General features: G+C 30.2%; 3 protein-coding genes and 1 long non-coding RNA gene across 8 annotated transcripts; 2 read left to right on the forward strand and 2 right to left on the reverse strand.

The window, feature by feature from the left end:
• The first annotated feature begins 947 nt into the window (after positions 1-947).
• On the forward strand, positions 948-2,830 carry LOC110647265 (ABC transporter I family member 17). The gene is made up of 4 exons (XM_021801010.2): positions 948-1,148; positions 1,234-1,569; positions 2,080-2,267; positions 2,420-2,830. The coding sequence occupies exons 1-4, from the start codon at positions 1,076-1,078 to the stop codon at positions 2,672-2,674; spliced, it is 852 nt and encodes a 283-aa protein (XP_021656702.2). The 5' UTR covers positions 948-1,075; the 3' UTR covers positions 2,675-2,830.
• Positions 2,831-3,051: 221 nt separating this feature from the next.
• LOC110647264 (uncharacterized) lies at positions 3,052-6,648 on the reverse strand. Its single transcript, XM_058135654.1, has 10 exons — positions 6,342-6,648; positions 5,700-5,764; positions 5,542-5,603; positions 4,551-5,441; positions 4,383-4,458; positions 4,175-4,297; positions 3,972-4,091; positions 3,778-3,870; positions 3,472-3,677; positions 3,052-3,391 (listed from the first exon to the last, which is right to left on the reverse strand). The coding sequence occupies exons 1-10, from the start codon at positions 6,490-6,492 to the stop codon at positions 3,145-3,147; spliced, it is 2,034 nt and encodes a 677-aa protein (XP_057991637.1). The 5' UTR covers positions 6,493-6,648; the 3' UTR covers positions 3,052-3,144.
• A 541-nt stretch (positions 6,649-7,189) lies between these two features.
• On the forward strand, positions 7,190-10,381 carry LOC110647259 (squalene monooxygenase SE1). Its single transcript, XM_058135655.1, has 8 exons — positions 7,190-7,653; positions 7,770-7,881; positions 7,990-8,164; positions 8,301-8,469; positions 8,648-8,869; positions 9,147-9,422; positions 9,538-9,816; positions 9,958-10,381. Exons 1-8 carry the CDS (start codon positions 7,423-7,425, stop codon positions 10,057-10,059), a joined length of 1,566 nt encoding a protein of 521 aa, XP_057991638.1. The 5' UTR covers positions 7,190-7,422; the 3' UTR covers positions 10,060-10,381.
• Positions 9,505-12,102, reverse strand: LOC110647261 (uncharacterized). 5 transcript variants are annotated; one of them, XR_009143670.1, is made up of 4 exons: positions 11,711-11,986; positions 11,301-11,586; positions 9,868-10,030; positions 9,505-9,781 (listed from the first exon to the last, which is right to left on the reverse strand). It is a non-coding gene; the product is annotated as an uncharacterized LOC110647261 (long non-coding RNA). The 5 variants fall into 5 exon arrangements; XR_009143669.1 differs by having other exon boundaries at positions 9,505-10,030; positions 11,711-11,965; XR_009143668.1 differs by lacking the exon at positions 9,868-10,030 and having other exon boundaries at positions 11,711-11,964.
• Between the last annotated feature and the right edge of the window lie 7,145 nt (positions 12,103-19,247).

Genomic DNA, 19,247 nt, shown 5'->3' on the forward strand with positions numbered 1-19,247 from the left:
AATTGAATTAAAACTAAATGCCAAAAGTTACTACTTCATAACGGAGATTATACCAATGAATTTGCCTGGTTAAACGGCAAATGTGATGGTTTATTATTATTAGTATTATCATTATTATTAGTAACTCAATCCTAAATAAAACTTAGTTTAATAATTAAAGTTGTTTTATTTATAATTATTTATAATTTTAAAAAGATTAAGAAGTATTAATTATATATATTTTGTTAATTTTATTTTTATCTTTACAAAATACAATAACTATTTATGTAATTTTCTAAAATTCATTTTACATCTCCTCTCAATGAGATAAAGAGTAATTTAATCAAATTGAAAAGTATTTTATTATCATTTAATTTTTTCAAATTACATGTGTAAGAGTGTACATTCAATTAACCAAATCCAATTGAATTAAATTTTAAGTTAACTAAAATTAGCCGGCTCTAATTATATTAAGAAATGAAGTTGGGAGAAAGTGGAATCTAATTGAAATCCAAAATATTCTATTAGTTATTATTTATGATTGAATTAAATGAAAAAAAATATATTTTTTTATTAATTAATTAATTGTTAATAAAAATAAATTTTTTATTTTTTATTTATAAAAAATAATAAATATGATTTATTATTAAGAAAAAAATTACAATTTAAATATTATAAATAAAATTATAAAAATAATAATTATAAATAATATAATTATTAATAAAAATATAATTAATATATCAATTAACATAAATTTAACTAATTCAACTATCAAATTAAAAATAGCCAAGTTAGTAATTAAAAGTTGAAAACTTATAAAATTATTAATTAAAAATCAAATCAATCAAAATTATCCTTATTAAAATAATTAAATTTCATTGATTTAGTGGAGGATGTATTTATTATTATATTTATTTAATCAATTTGACAAAATTGATAATGACAAAAAAGTACCAACAGAATAAACAATAAAATGTTATCTCCTCCCCGCAAGAAAATAGAAGAAGGAATCATGTAGAATCTTGAAGCGTCATGTGGTGACTGGCGCAGTGACCATCAGGGGAAGGTATTTCTGGTTTTTTCTCGCATAACAGCTATGAGCTCTGCTTCTCCTCTGCTCACCAGTCCTTCTCCTATGGGTTCGTTCTTCCGAGCTCAGGCCTCTCCGGGTACGTTTCTATTAATCTTTTCTTACTTTGTCTCTGTTTTTCTCTTCAGATTCTGACCCTTCAATTTGATTTTTGCTTTGGGTAGCTGATGATCGTCAAGAGCATCTGTTGGCTGTGGGGGATATTGAAGCAGGTGGAGATGATCCTCAAAACAAGTTTCGAATACGTGATTTGACCAAGAAATCCGATGCCGGAGTAACTATTCTCTCGGGAGTCAACTTGGACATACCCAAGGGCGTCGTTGTTGGGATCATAGGCCCCAGCGGTAGTGGCAAATCTACGCTCTTGAGGTCGATGAACCGCCTCTGGGAGCCACCGTCTGGTACCGTGTTTCTTGATGGCCGTGATATTCGGGATCTTGATGTTCTCAGCCTCCGCCGTAAGGTTGGAATGCTCTTCCAGATTCCGGCTCTGTTTGAAGGTTAGTTTTAATATTCAGTTTTGACTGATTTTTTTTCTTCCTTGTTTCTTGTCCTGAATTAACATATTAAGTTTGTGTTAATTATATCATATTAAGCTCTGGCTGTAGAGTTGCAGTGACAAACTGAGAGAAAATGAAGGGAAACTAGAGAAAATGAAAGAAAGTGGAAAAAAAAATCTGGAAGATTGAATTGGGAGATTGAATTTACTTGGTATTCAAAAGATGCTCAGGATATTTCATTTAACATTACCTATTTATCCAGCTGCTAGCGACACTTGCTCCATTGATTCATATCTGCCACGACACACATTTCTTATCCTTTATTTATAAACAAGCTTGAGCTTTTAAGTAGGAGAAAACTTGTATGAACTTATGCTATGTTTGGTATGGCGTAAAGCAATATAATGCAGTCAAATTTTATATGCATAAACGTTGATTACATTACATTGTATTAGGCTCTATAGCCTTAATCCACTTCTTGTAATTGAATGTTGATTTCGATCTCATTAGGCACAGTCGCCGATAACATACGGTTTGGACCACAATTGAGGGGGCAAAAGCTTCCTGACCATGAGGTTCACAAGTTGCTTGCCCTTGCTGACCTTGATTCTTCCTTCCACAAGAAGAATGGTAATGAATTATCTGTAGGTCAAGCTCAAAGGGTTGCACTTGCTAGGACCCTAGCCAATGAACCAGAGGTAAAACCTGTTTGACAATATTGCAATTTGTATTCTTTTGGACTATATTAGCGATGTTACATTTGCATTTTTTTTTTTTTTGAATGCTAGTATATGAACTTTCTATTGAACTAATATGTGTAGTTCTTCTAATTATATCCCACATTTGAAAGGTTTTGCTACTAGATGAACCAACGAGTGCATTGGATCCAATATCAACACAAAACATAGAGGATGTTATTGTGAAACTGAAGAAGAACCAGGGAATGACAATTGTGATGGTCTCTCACAGCATCAAGCAGATCCAAAGAATTGCTGATGTGGTTTGCCTCCTTGTAAATGGAGAAGTTGTTGAAGTTTTAAAGCCTGACGAACTCTCACAAGCCAAGCATCCCATGGCACAAAGGTTTCTTCAACTCAGCTCTTGACTTTGTTGTTGTTGTTGCTTCTATCTTATCTTGATGTTTCCAGCATTCAAAATAGCAGACTTTTTTATGTAATATTCTGATAAATTCTCTGGAAACTATGAGAATACATTTCTGTAGTTGTGTTTTAATAGATACTGGCAGACGAAACTTGTGCAATTGTTTGCTTATGACTTCATTCTTTGTTTTTCCCCTCTCTCCCACATTCTTTGTTGAATAAAATTGAGTACTCATATTGATAAATGAAGTGAAGAGTAACAGCAAGCCTCTTCTGTATTTAAAATGAATACAAATCATCATGAATGAACAATTGTCTAGAAAAAATGGACTAAAGAATTTCTTGTGGCCCGATAAAGTAACTTGTAGACAACAATAAAGAATTTTCTGGAAAGAATATATAATTCAATGAATCAATTGAACGACAACAAAAGAGATATGGTACAGTCAACAGGTAATTGCGTTTAGTCACTAGTTCAAGCTACTCTCCTGGTGCAGCTCTTTGGCACATGAATAGCATGAAAGTTTGGTTCCTTAGCAATGGTTTTGAACCTTCTCCCCTGTAATGAGGGCCTGGAAACAGGAGAAACAGAACCTTTTCCCCTACTTTCTGTTGGCTTTGCAGCTTTCTTGGCTTCTAAAATTGTTGGAGAGTTTTCCTTTATTGTGCCAAGTTGATCAGTTGTCATAACAGAAATCATTTCCTTTCTACCTGATGCTGCCCTGCAAGAGTTCCCTAAATTTAGTACTAGGGATCATAAATTCTTGATTGATCAAGGCATATTAAAGCAGGAGAAACTCACTCTCGAGGCCTTGCATGTTCTTTCATTGATGGTGATTTGGTTCTTCTCAACTTGCTTCCCAATTTTAGACTTGATTTATCCGGGCTACATTCCTGTTGTGAAGCCACAAGCTTCTTCTGTGAAGAAATTGTATGTCTCAGCGGAGCTGAAGAAAATTTTCTCCCCACTCTATCTTTCGAATTCTTTAAGCTGCAAGTTTCCTTTTGCTGCTCAAAGTAATTATCATTTAGAGGTTTAGCCAACATCTATATAAAAACATAAATGCTTCTAAGTGTTATTTTCCCCTTCACAAAAGTATGAACTCACAGGCTGACTTATCTGGGCTCTGTTCGTTTCCTTTTCAATGTTCTCATTTGTGTGTGTGCAATTCTCAGTTTGCTCAATGCACTTTTCAATTCTCTGTAATAATAAACAGAGTATCAGTTTAGACTTTAGACTCTGGAGCTTCATTGAACCATAAGCACAGCCAATGAAGCTCTGCATTTTAGAGGAAAACTCACTTGGATTGCATTGTGACATTTTTTCTGCAAGCTTCCTCCTGGTACACTTGGGACTGTTGTGATTTCACTGAGAGTTGCAGGATAGAGTTTCTTCTCCTGTTCCTTGAGAATTCCTCTTTCCTATAATAACTCAAATTCTATTAAAAAAAGGAAGAAAAGAGCATTTTCAAAGATAAAATAGCATTAGAAAAGGATATGCATACATCAGTTCTTAGCCGGAAAGGCTTTGGATTTGTAGGCTTAGGTTTTTTATGCTTCAGCCCTTGAGCACTACTGGCAGCAGTGGTGGAGTTTTCTTTAGATTGCTTACTTTTTGCTTCAGTGGTCTGTATCATTTTTTAAATGCGGAAAAGAAATCAGAAGCTGGAAGAAATGGAAACTATTTGAAGGCAGATAATACGAGGCAGGCACCTTTTGATTGCCTTTTGGTGATTCATGCTTGCCAAGAATTTTACGTTCAATATGACTAACCTTTTGATCCGATTCTCTGCACATATAAAGTTCACTAGTAAGTGATGGAAGAAAGCATAAACATGAAGAACATCCATCAAAAAAGAAGAAAATGAAATGAGTGGAAACCTGTTATCATCAGAGGCAGAAAAATTTTCCTTATCATCACTCTCCATGACTTCAGTATCATTTTCCTTGTCATCTGAGGTCGAAGTATGCCTTTTATTATCATTTTCTGAGCTCCTCCCTTCACAATTTGACAGGGAGTTAGAATCACTTCCGCAGGCATCTGATGAAGCTTCAACTTTATTTGTTAAAGGCCCTTCATTCTCGTTTCCTTCATTGTTCTTAAAAGTAGAGCACAATCCCTGAGAACCATTCCTTATTTTCTCCTCAATCTCCGCTTCACTGAAGTCATTTTCATCCCTTTCATGAGGCACAGGATAATGATACTGCTGTGAGTTCTCTTCAGTATTATTTTTCTTTAAATATTTAGAACATTTGACTTTCCGATTCTTGTGATTTTGAGAATGTAGCCCATCAAAAACTCCGCTTTTAACCTCTCGTCCTCTTAATTGTTTTTTAGCAGCATCTGGAGGCAATTGCTTCTTGGCACTAGTGATCTCAAGCTCCTTCATCTCAGCACACAATGTCTTTACAGGTGTATTCAATTCTAGTGAACTCTTTGTTCTCAGTGATTTCTTAGGCGAATGAAATAGCAAAGCCTTCGCTGCCACTCTACTCTTTGGCACTGCAGTGGCTGTTGTTTTCGGGTTCCTAACACTCCGAAATGCATCTGGATTCGATAGCTGCTTTTTGGTCCGTGGAGTTGTCAAAGCCTTGGCTACAAAAGAAGGCTGCTTTGCCTTTACATTTGGGGTTACAGTTTGCTTAGAAATGGGCTTCACTTTCACTTTAGGATCTACTATCCTTCTAGATATCGAAGAAATCAGGGCCAGTCTTGATACTCTAGACTTCGAAGGTTTTGCAGGAACTGTTCGTGGACATTTCAAATTGGTACTATTGTATAGAAATAAGTAAATGGTGTTAGTATGCGTTCAGCCACAGGTACAAGAGAAGAAACACCTGCAATTGTAGTTACTAAAAGCTGTGTGCTCACCCTGAATCCTTTCTATACAGTGCTTTTCGAAGACGAACATTGGGACTTCTTGCAGCCATGACCTGCAGGGCTCGACAGCTTAACACCCAAATTCTAAATTGGTCTGTTACATAAACTGATATGGAGAAGAAGAGTATAATGTAGAACTTGTAACTAACCCGAAGAACAAAATTTTTGTAGATTGCTTCAGAATCCATTTCCTCTTCATGCTTTTGGTCGCAACCTGGGAGGCACAATCACAATGAACGAAAGCATGGAAATCAAAAAATTAGAATTTGAAGAACCATGTACATGTTCAAGTAAATGGAGAAAGAAGCTAATAAGAAGACGAAATTTTGAACTCCAAAAAGCACAGGAGCACCATTCACCACTTTCGAAGATTGTAAATCCCACAATCTACTGGTTGCAGGCAAGAATTTGAGAAGGAAAATGTAAACTCTAAAATCAATGGTAACAGAGAAAAGACTCCAATCTATGATCCATGTGGCAGCTGAAAATGAAGGAGAAGCGCAGGAATAGTTAAACTGAACCTGAGTTAAGTTAGTAATGCTACTTATAATGTGTCATAACAGCCAATTATTGTGCATTACTGATGAGTTCATACTGATCAGGTTGATCTCTTTATGTTCAGATTCGAATCCATTTTTTCATTTTTAAATGAATCTAATAACAATTAAAGCAAATCCTCAAAACCCATCTTTTTTCTCTTTCCTTACAGGCTATTCAACGACCAAAACAGAGAGTATCGCAACTTCAAGCTAAAGTGTAAACCCAGAAAAAATATATACATATTAACTCACCAACTCGCAAGCAGAACCAGTAGCGATCATCGCCGGGGTTGTAGGGATCGGGTGCGGTGAGGTCCACAAACTTGGGGGCCTCGATCTTCTCGTAGAACTCGTCTCCATTCTCTTCTTGGTCGTCTATGTCCAAAGACTCAGAACTGTCCATTGCGTAGAGAGGCTGGGAAGGGGTTTAGAGAAGGAGCGCGTAGAGGTTAGGTACTCTAGGATTGAAGTTTGGTCATGGCGAGACATCCAAGAAGAGATTTTAAAATCTGGCTTCACTGCAGAGTAGCCGTTGAGAAAGGCTACATTCGGACAAGATGGTCATACCAACAGATTCCTCGGTATTTTCGTACTTTAGTTAATGAGCCAGGATTTTTTGGGCTGGGCCGAATTCCGAATTTGGGTCCTGCCCGACTTTTTTTTGTTGTATTAAGATCCGACTACCATTGTCCACAGCGCGGCTTCATCTCAGCGTGGAATCCTTAGATCCACATGAATTTTTAAGAATTTCAATTAAAAAAAAAAAAAAAACTGAATTGAATGTAGTATTCAATTGGGTATATACAGTTGAACAATTTGATTACAAGAAGTATGATTTCAAGTATAATCCGTTACGAACCATAAGAAGAAATTCATAGACTTGGGTCTGAGGAGCAGAAGATGCTTGATGAAAGTTTCAATCTTTCAACTGTTGAGAATCCAAAGACAAGCCGATCGACAATGAAGATATTGACAAAGAAACACTCTTGCAATTGACTATGCTATTTTCTTAGTCTACAATTTCAATTCCATAGTTTTTCTTTCCTCTGTGGTCTTTTTCGAGATCTTGAAAACATTTTTAACCTTACTTGAGTTAAATTTTTATGTACCTGTCCACAACTCAAGTCACAAATTTTACTTCATCATTCATTTGGAGACCCACTCTCAAGTAATTGTTTGACAGGTTGACCTGCTTAACTTATATAAAGGAGCCAAAATGAGTTTCATGTACGCCACAAGTTCACAACTCAAGCAATAGGGACTCACCGCCACCTCCTAAACAGAGAAAAAAAAAAAAAATCCCATCCTTTCTTCTTTAAGATTAGTTTTGGAAATGGAATATCTATATGTGTTGGGAGGAATCATAGCTTCTGTTTACAGTTTTGTATTGCTGTATAGATCAACAGGAAAGAAAAAAACCACAGCTTCAAGGGAGGTTGGGAGAGATCAAAGATTGCAGGGAGATGAAAATGGAATAAATGAGGCAGAAAAAGCCATGAATCCAGATGTAATTATTGTTGGTGCTGGTGTTGCTGGTTCTGCTCTTGCTTACACTCTTGGCAAGGTGACTCTCTCTCTCTATCTATATTAGTTTGTGTGCCTGTGTGCATCTGCTTATTGTGTCTTCTATGGGGGATGGAATTAATTATTTGATTCCTTGATTCCTTCCTTTAATTGCAGGATGGACGAAGAGTACAAGTGATTGAAAGAGACCTGAATAAGCCTGATAGAATTGTTGGAGAACTCCTACAGCCGGGAGGCTACCTCAAACTAATTGAGTTGGGCCTTGAAGGTAAACTAGAATTAGGCTATGAAGTCACTTCATTTGAACTTGAAAATTTTTATTCTGCAAACAATGTTGTTATTTATATTTCTTACAAGTAAATACATATGATTTCAGATTGTGTAGAAGACATCGATGCTCAACAAGTATTTGGATACGCTTTGTATAAGGGTGGGAGAAGTACAAAACTTTCCTATCCCTTGCAAAGTTTTGACTCAAATGTTTCGGGAAGAAGCTTTCATAATGGGCGTTTCATTCAAAGGATGCGGGAAAAAGCTGCTTCTCTATCCAAGTAATCTTTCTTTCCCTTCATATGCCATTATAAATAATCAATATATTGTGGTACAACTTGTTCATCCTGCGGAAAGCCATGGTATCCTTTTTCCAATAGCTAATACAAAATCTATTGTTTGATTTCACGTATGCAGTGTAAGATTGGAAGAAGGAACAGTAACATCCTTACTTGAAGTAAAAGGAACAATCAAGGGCGTACAATACAAAACTAAAAGCGGTCGAGAACTTACTGCTCATGCTCCACTCACAATTGTATGCGACGGTTGTTTTTCAAATTTGCGACGCTCTCTTTGCAACCCCAAGGTCAAGATTATATTTCAAACTTGAAATAGCAATTTCTCTATGAGATGGATTGCTGGCTTTTGCACTACTTACTTCTTGGGTTATGATAAAATGTGTTGATTCTTACTTTGTGTTCATTGAACATCACATAAACATTTCAGCTCTCTAATCTTTCAATCGTGCTTTGTAATTTATGCAGGTCGATATTCCCTCTTGTTTTGTCGCTTTGATCTTGGAAAACTGTGAACTTCCGTACCCAAATCATGGACACGTTATTCTAGCGGACCCTTCACCAATCTTGTTCTACAGGATTAGTAGCTCTGAAATTCGTTGTTTGGTAGACATACCAGCTGGCCAAAAGCTACCTTCCATTTCAAATGGTGAAATGGCAAACTATTTGAAATCCGTGGTGGCTCCCCAGGTACGTATTCCAAGTTTCCTTGGCATGTTATATGTAAATTGTAAATCTATCACTGGTGGACGATCATGTGTGTTGCTAAGGCAGTGTCATGAATAGCATGATAAGAAGAATTTTTTTTTTTTTTTAATTTAGGCTGACGTAAATTGATACTCTCAGCTTTTAGCTTTAACGTGGGTTTAGAGATGTTTCAATTTGTAATAATTGATTGGGAGCTTTTTGACTGCAAGTCATTTCTCTTTTCTGCTTTCAACTGATGAGGAACTTGCACATATATCAGATCCCTCCTGAGCTCTCAGAGGCTTTCATTTCTGCCGTTAACAAAGGAAACATAAGAACAATGCCTAATAGAAGCATGCCTGCTGCTCCTCATCCCACTCCAGGTGCTCTTCTTTTGGGGGATGCGTTCAACATGAGGCATCCTTTAACCGGAGGAGGAATGACTGTGGCACTTTCTGATATAGTTTTGTTGCAGAATCTTCTCAGACCTCTACATGATTTAAGTGATAAATCAACACTTTGTGAATATCTTAAATCTTTTTATACACTTCGCAAGGTAAACCAAATCGTACTTTCTCTTGTGAATAGAAATGTTCTTGGAAATGATTCTTACAAGTTTCAACAATGAGAGATTTAGGTATTGACAATTTATGCATTTCATTATTGTCTAGCCGGTGGCATCTACCATAAATACATTAGCAGGAGCCTTATACAAGGTGTTTAGTGCATCACATGATTCAGCACAAAGTGAAATTCGTCAAGCATGTTTTGACTATTTGAACCTTGGCGGTGTATTTTCGAGTGGTCCGATTGCTTTACTCTCAGGTCTAAACCCTCACCCACTGAGCTTGGTTGTCCACTTCCTTGCTGTGGCTACTTATGGTGTCGGTCGGTTGGTATTTCCATTCCCTTCAGCTACACGCATGTGGACTGGGGTTAGAATGATCTCAGTATGTATAGCTAACTACACTTCTAAATATGAGTTACAGTTTTCGATTGACCTTCATTAAATTCTGCTTATGTTAATGCATATATATGCAGATATAGTTTCTATTTTTTTTTCCTGCTTGACATTGTTCTTGTTTGTTTAGGTTGCATCGAGGATCATCTTCCCAATAATAAGAGCTGAAGGAGCTCAACATATGTTCTTCCCTAGGACAATGCCTGCATATTGCAGATCTGCAGCTGTTTGAAAAGCAAGAAACTAAAAGATGCAAAAACAATGAAACTTGGCAGAATAGCTTCTCCTTCTCCTCCTTTCAATTAAGTGATGAAGCAACAATATGAGGCCAGATGAAATGAGAAAATGTTAAATTTTATACTAGATCATCGCTAACAGATTCATTTATTTATTTATTTTTCAGATTGGATGAGAAATTTACTACATCCAGTCAAGTTTCCATTTTCGAAAATCATGTAAGTTATTTATTCATTCTTGTTCTGATATTCCAGTGTAATTGTACATTGTTGTGCAACTGAACTGATGATCTGAAATATCAGTTATCCACTTATCACTGCTTTAGCTCATCGATTAACAGAATTTCAAAGTTAAAAAAGTTTTTTTTAATTATTTTATTAAATATAACTAAAAAACAATTGAAAAGTTATTTTGTTAATTAATTTTATATTCTTAAAACATATCAATTTTTATTAATTTTTAACACTTTTTAATTAATATATTTAAAAAAAAAATGTTTTCCATGCTATCAAACTGACCCGTAGAGACTAAAATTGATATTTGAGTATAAAATAAAGTTCAGTAAACAAAACGTTAAAAAAAAAAATCACAAAACAAAAAATTACCTTGCATTGTTAAAAAGGCCTGTTTTGGACTTTGAATTGGGCTACGGATTAATTAAAGGGCTTTATCCTTCAATCCTTGCCCTCGTATTTCATTTTTATAGGCCCATAGTTTCTTGTGGTAATCATTTTCTCTAGTCTCAATGTCAACCATTTAATCCATGGTTATCAACTACAAAGAAGAACCTTCCCCTGGAATATGAAATGATTCCAGGGAACAACCTCCCTCAGATAACAAAGGGATCAAGAGTCATTTGCTCTCTGATCATTGAAAACTGAAAACTCCCAGATAAACCTTATCACTTGTGAAATTAGAATTTTATAGAATTTTATTTAATTATTTTTTTTTATCAATCTATAATTAAAATGTAAATATTTATTTTTTTAATTAAAAAAAATCATTCTAAAAAAAAAAAATTAAAGCATGAGGCCAAGATCTTGATTACTGCAAAAGAGCCCCAACTATTTTGGAGTACAGACAGCAATCACTTTGGTTTCAAGTTAGCACTCCGAAGACATCAATAATCACCTATGGCTCCCCTTCCACGGAAACACAGCTGTGTGATAAAACCAGCAACTGGTTATGAATCTTGCCAAGAACAAGTAAAAGGAGACTGATTGTTAAGGTACTTACCCTGAAATTTTCCCAACAAGAGACTGAGGAGCGATTAAACCATTCACCGGAGAGACTTAAGCCTCATGTCATTGGAAAATATAACGGCAGAAATGTAGGATAAGTTGCCAGAAACTGAGATGGACATAGAGATCTAGATTTTCATGAACAGACAATCCGGATGAGACGGCAGATTACATCAGTGAGTGGTGGTGTTTTGATAACAAAGATACAATCATGGAGATGTTATCTCCTTATCTTAATCAGGATTTAATCACTCATCAACTGCATATCCAATCTAATTAACCTACAAATTGAAATTACAATAATCTATATTCACATAGAAACTAATAAATTGGAGAAAACTCAAACAAATTAAATTGAGGAAATCGAACTAGCTGAGAGGGTTAAGTACTGAAATTCCAATTCACCTTTTCACCTTGACGATCTTCATATGAATCCAATCATCATAGACAGCAGCTCTACTCAATTACCTTTGCAATCGAAAGTGGAAGCTCTTCCAATTCCTATCCAAGTGCTTGTGAAAAAGCTTCCACTTTCGAACTGCAAAGGGTATTGGGTGAAAGCGAAATATTATCATCCATCCATGAGCTTCCCTCTGCAACTGCAAGTCTTCAATCTGCGCCGGACTTTATATAGTAGTGGAATTATATTTAAGTTAGGGGAAAGGAGAAATCTAGAGGGTTGAAAAAGTCACTAGCTTTATCATTAAGCGACAAAATAGGAAAATTTATTGAAGTCTTCAATTTGGACTTTACAACTCAGTGGAATCCGATTATATGACGCCTAGATTTTTCCTAATAAAGAACAGTTAGATTTTGAAAAATGAATTATAATAAAGGGTGCAATTATTATAGATATTATATGAAAATGTATAATAATTTTTAAATTAAATATTTGTATATAAATTTTAATTAAAAATAATTTGATTAATATTTTTTATATTTTAAAAAGATAGAGGATGAGAAAGTTTGGTATTTCAATCTCTTTATCTATTTTTTTAATTATTTATTAAAAATAATTATCTCTTATTATGTAGCTAATTAGTTATACGGAGTTTTTGTGCTTTCATTTTATATATATATATATATATATATTAATTTTTTATATATCTGAATATAAATATTCAATCTAATCTAATGAATATAAAACTTATTTTCACATGAGATTAAACTTATATGAAAAAAATTTTTTAAATTCATAATATAATAAATATAAAATATTTTTTTAGGATAAATATAAAATATAATTAGTTGAACGAGAATATATACTTTTCTTAACCTCTACGGCCTTATCATTAAGGGGCAAAATAGGAAAAGAAAAAAGTAGCTGAAAATAAGTTAAATTATAATTCAACATTTAAAATTTGATAAAATCTATAATTTAATTTTTATATTTTTAAAATGAAGTAATTTTATATTTTAAATTTAACAAAAAAAAATAACTTAATTCTTATCATTAGAATTTTAATTAAATTACTATTAATCAAATTAAAAATGATCAAAATACCCTTAATTATATTTTAAATTTGAAAATAATTTAATTTTTAAAATTTTATTTTATTATAATTTAATCTCTAAAATTGTTTTAAATGTACAAATTAGTTTATGTAGTTTTTAAAATCAAGTAATTTAATTCTTAACATTTTAATAAACTTATGAGTTAGTTCCTAACATTAAAATTATGATTAATTCCTATTAAATTTAGCAAAAAATATAAAATTATTTTTAACTCTATTTTCAATCAGAAAATAATTTAATACTTGAAGTCTTAATTTGATAACTATTTGCATCCGTAATTTATTATATATAACAATGTAATATATTATATGAGAATATTATAAATTGATAAATATATATAAATATATAATTATTTATATATTATTAAAATAATAATAATATAAATAGATTTTACAAATTTATGAGGGTTTGTTTATAGAAATTTATAATACTTAGGGATTAATTTTTAAAATATATGGATAATTTTATAATTAACTAAAATTTTAAGGATTTTAAATTAATTAATTTATATTTTAATAATTTAAATTTAACATTTTTAAATTTAATGGAGCTTATATTTGAAAAATATAGAGATTAAATTGTTAATAAAATAAAATTTCAAGAACTAAATTATTAAGAAAATAAAACTTTAGAAATTAAATTATTTTTTAATTAAAAATAATGATAATTTAATTAAATTCTAATGATATGAATTAAATTATAGATTTTATTAAATTTTAAAAATTAAATTACTTAGTTTTTAAAAATATAGAATTAAATTATAAATTTTATTAACTTTTAAAAATAAAATTGTAATTACCCAAAAAAATATGGGAGAATATCGCGAGCAGCGTTGGGAAGAGGAGGGGAGAACTCGATATGGGCAGCGGCTAAACCAATTAATTCCAGCTAAAATTTTAAATTTGACTAATTTAGACTATAAATGTTTAGGATAGCAACGAGTATAATATCTGAAAAATTGAAAATATTTAATTTTCAATTTTAGACTATAAATATTTAGGATATTTAAATTTTATTTGGTTTTATTTTTATTTTAAAATGAAAATAAAATCAAGCATAATTAAAATTTTGATTTTAATTTAATTTAGTTTTACTATTTTAATTAATTTCAATTCAGTTTAATTTCAATTTTGATTTAATTTAATTTTTGGTATTTTGATTCAAATTTCAATTGCATTTCAATTCAAATTTTAACACTCATTCCTAAATAATCTCAAATTTATTATGAGAATAAAAATTATTTATAATCAAACTTAATTTTAATTTATTAATTTATAATTATTAGTGTATAAATAGAAAAATGAAAGGTACTTTTAAATACAGCTTATAATTTATTTTTTGCATAACTTAATTAATTATAATGAAGTCAATTATATATATTCAAAAGACTAGAGGTAGTATAAATAGGCTAACACATATAATTAAAGATTATAAAATAATTTAATTCATTTATAATTAAAGTTAGTAAAAACAATTAGAGAAAAAAAAATATAATACTAAGTTGTGTATAGTATATAATTATAATTATTGTATATGTATATATATATACACATACTTTATAATTTTAATTACATATAAATATAAAATTATATAATACATCTAAAAATCATATAATGGTTATTTGGTTTAATACAATTTTAGTATATTTCTTGATAACGAATCAAAATCAAATCAAAATAGTAAAAAAAATAATAATAATAATGGCACAGGAAAATTCAAGATTGCAAAAACAACTAATAAAAGAATGACACAGTTTTACACACTAATTTATTAAATAAATCATAAGAATGATAATTTTATTAACTATTATTAGAATACTAATTTATGTAAGGCTTTTTCATTTTTGGCCAAACCTTTTAATTTTGTTAATTTGATCTTTCAACTTTTATATATGTTTCAATTTTAGCAATTAGCTTAATTGAATGATTTAATTCACAAAAATAATTCAAATATGTACCTACATTATCAATGTTAGTCCATCTTTTTTTTATGAAATTTAATAATTATTCTCAAATTGATAAAAATATCATTAGATTAAATTAAATTAAATATTATTTTAATTAATTTCTCTCTCTCATTTTACTAAATCAAATAAAATTAATATTTTCTAGGATTATTAAATTTTTAAATATTGTATTTAAATAAATAGAATTCAAATATTTCATAGAATTATTAAATTTTAAAATATAAATTATTATTAAAAAATATATTTAATATATATTACTAATTAAAATATATAAAGCTAAACAATATTATTTGAGTAATAATAATCAAATTTGTAATAAACTCGCATATTGAAAGTACTAATCAACTTTAGGGAGATTTTTCGCAAGTACATTACCTGTAGCCATCCTTGCTTTTAGCCTCTTGATGTTTTGCTCTTTTCCAGGCGTTAATCTCCTTTTAAGATCAAGCCTCTGAACTTTTGTCTCCATTTTATGGAATCTAGGGTCAGTAAACTTATCTCTCTCTCTCTCTCTCTCTTAGAATTTAGCCATTGCATGTTCTGTTGGACCTCTTATTAGCGAAGGAGGTATTCTTGCAAGTTGAACCTCACATTTGGTAGCTCTAGGGATCTACTTAGTCCGCTAGGCTCATAGATCTCAAGCATCTCAATGCAGGGGAAGCCTTAGCAGGGCTTGCATTGCCTTTTCCACAATTCTCATGAGTTAAGACATGGTTAGGTTTGTGCAGTTGGCCTTTTAAGAGTTGGACGAAAAAGTTCACATGTTCTCTACAAATGTTGCCAATTGATATGATCTCAAAATCTGCAAGTCTTAGGATAAAGAAATAAATGAATAATTATTATTTAAAAATAGGCCAACATCTTCTTAAATGATGTCACGTACACAGCAGCATGAGAAGAAATGTTAGGCTGCCTAAATGTTTGTTAAAATCACAGAACAAGAAAAGTACCAAACACACATTTGCAATACTAATTTTCAATAAGCCAACCGAAAGAGAGACCTGATTTAATTTTCTGTTAGCCTAAGAGACCTATATATATATATATATATATATATATACCCTGAACTTGAGGGAAGATGAAATGTTTGGTTGCATTTTATGCTTTTCTTTGAATTTCTGGTCCCTATCTCTCTTCTTGGAGTTTTGATGATAAATTGTTTACCAGGTGCATGTGCATGCCATGAGCTAGCATAGCTTGAAAGTAGGTCTTACCTTCATAACTATTTCTGTCTTAGAACTCAAATAGATTGATGGATTGTGTTCTTGTGTTTGGTCTCTTCTCTGCAAGGAAGGGACGGCAATCGAGTTGCACATGCATTGGATAAAGTATGGAAAATTTTTGTCTAAATTTAACCTATTATAGATTTAAAATATAAATATATGAGGCCCATATATTTAATAGATGATGTTTATTATATATTTTGTATTTTAAATATATGATAGATAAGGTTTAAACAAGAAAAATCCAGTTAAGTACTGTGTAGGCAGAGGTGAAGTCAAGAAATTGAGCAAGTGGGGTTAAAAAAAAATTTATTTTATTTAATTTAAAAAAATATATTGTTTATAATAATAAACTATCTATTGGAAGACAAAATAATAATGTATGTAAAATTTTCAATATGTAACAATATGAAATAGAAAAGAAAAATAATTTAATAAATAATAAAATTTGCCTACAATCTTACATTTATAATTTTTCTCAATGAATTTTTATTTTTTTAAGCATTTTTTATCGCTTCTTTATTAATGTTATTAAAGACATCTTTCGATATATATAAAATCAAAGAATCATTCGTCAATTAAGTATTCTTAATTTTGATTGCAAAAAAATACCTTTTAATACTTGCAACTGAAATTGGTAATATCAACACTAATTTTACAAGTAAATAAACTAATAAATACACTAAATTTTTAATATATTATATGTCAATTGTAAAAATGATAAATATAATAGTTATTAATCTAAATGCCAATAAAAAGTATGATAAGTACAATTATTGTCTAAACAATACGTCTAAATATATGATTTATAATAATATTTTAAAGATTTTGATGGAATAATGAATTATTTTATTGGTTATATAAGTAATTAATACAAACTATATAACCAAAAAAAAAAAAAAAAAATTGCAAGGCAGCTTGGGATTACTTCGGACTACCAATTACTTTGGATTTTTTTCAGTGGGGTTCGATTAATTTTGAGTTATGAATTCATCGGAGAAATCATCAAGTCATAAAAAAAAAATTGAATTAATTTTACGGATCGTGTGTAATTTCGGCAATGGTTTGGGTTGAGCTTGAAGCTAGGCCAAAATCAATGATTTTGCCTGATAATTAGGTTCGATTTGAATTTTGAACGTTTAAATAAAAATCAAGCATTTATCTTAAATTTGCTGGGTTAGGTATATAGATTTTTTTTGCTATTTAACTCTGTTTAAGACTAGTTCTATATTTTTTATGAGAGTGAAATATAAAAACTTTTCAATAGGTCACTCATTTTGATATTGTTCGCGTCCAAGCATGTTTAACTTTAAAGTTCTCATGAGATTTTATTATAATTCTTTATAATTTTTTATAATAAATAATAATTAATATATTAAAATTTTAATTTTATTATAATTCTTATTTTAAAAAATACTTATAAATATCTTAACTGATAAATAATTTTATTAATAATAAATAATATTATACAATTTAAAGGTTTAATCGTAAAAAATTATTATTTTTAAAATTTTTACAATGATAACTAATTCTTTTTTATCATTATTTTGTTTTTAAATTTTAGCTTGGTGCAAGAATTTTTTTTTAATTCATAATTAAAATTGATTTAAATAAAATAAAGCGCGCTGTTTTTTAACTGATAGTTTTTCTCTCGATTAATTGACATATTATAATTTTGACCATTAATCTATTTTAAATTTCACCACTAACTAAAAATATAAATATATAAAATAAATATAAAATTATCAATATTAAAAAAATTAACTACAATAGTAAAAAGTTGAAAATTTTCAATTTTTTTACTGTCAAGATTAATTATTTTTTTAAAAATTATGAATAATAAAAAAATTAAGAAAAAAAATATTATACCTAATACGACAAATATTTAAAATAACAAAATTAAAGATATTATCTGTAAATAATAATGCATATTGTTTTGTTAAATATATAAAATTAAAATAAATTAAAGTGTTTTTTATTGTCTGTATAGCTTTTTTTAATTTAGATCTTTATTTTATTTTTTTAGTTTTGTTGCATAATTACATTTACTATGAAGAAAAATTTCCATCATTTTTAAAATTTATCAATTAATTAATATAAATATATATTTTTAAAATGGTATATAAAGAATGTTAAATCACCAGTACTAACAAATGGGTGTAGACAATGTGATATATATATATATATATATATATATATATATATATATATATATATATATATATATAAATATATATATATATATATAAAATAAACCAAACTCTTTATTAACAAGGTTGGATTTTTTTTGAAAACTTTATTTTTTATTTTGAAATTGAATGATAACATGATAGATCGACTATACAGTGTAAGATTCTTCCTTTTTCTATATAAAGTGAATAATCCCATAATAGAAATAACGAGACTCGAATTGAAGGCCATCTCATAACAATGAGACTTTAATTCGAGACCTTACCATTTGAGAAAGATTAATTAGGCTATCATAATTGAAAATTTTAATTTGTTTTTAAGGGTATTGCTATATAAAGACACCCCGCAGGCTTTGATCCAAACCTCCTTCATAAATCCTTTTGATAAAGGCTGAAGGATTGGGCAGTGAAAATGGAGACTGGTAGTGGACGTACAAGCAGTTTTAGCATGTGGAGGAATACTTCCATGGAAGCTTTCTCCAACTCTTCTCGTAATCAAGATGATGATGATGATGAAGCAGCTCTCAGATGGGCTGCTTTGGAGAAGCTGCCAACTTATTCACGTGTAAGAAAGGGTATACTCACTGAAGAAGAAGGCCAATCCAGAGAGATTGATGTAAAGAACCTTGGATTTGCAGAGAAAAAGAGTCTGCTGGAAAGGCTGGTAAAGAATACAGAAGAAGATAATGAGAAATTCTTATTGAAGCTTAAGGACCGGATTGAAAGGTATATTCATCTGTCCATTTGAAGTTCCGTTTTTTCGGTTTAAGGGATTATCCGGAGTCTTGAATCAAATTGAACAACTATTTCAATGATTTGATTTGATTCAGTTTTGATTCTTTATTAAAAATTAAAAAAATTATAAATCTTATTTTAATAATTTAATTTAACTTAATTTTAATTTTTTATTAAAAATTAAATTGAACTCATACCAAACTAAATCAAAAACTGATTTCATACTATATTTTTTTAATATGTATTATATATATTTATATATATATATATATATATATATATATATATATATATATATATATATATATATATAT

The sequence above is a fragment of the Hevea brasiliensis genome, chromosome 14, assembly GCF_030052815.1.
Source record: "Hevea brasiliensis isolate MT/VB/25A 57/8 chromosome 14, ASM3005281v1, whole genome shotgun sequence".
Lineage (NCBI taxonomy): Eukaryota > Viridiplantae > Streptophyta > Magnoliopsida > Malpighiales > Euphorbiaceae > Hevea > Hevea brasiliensis.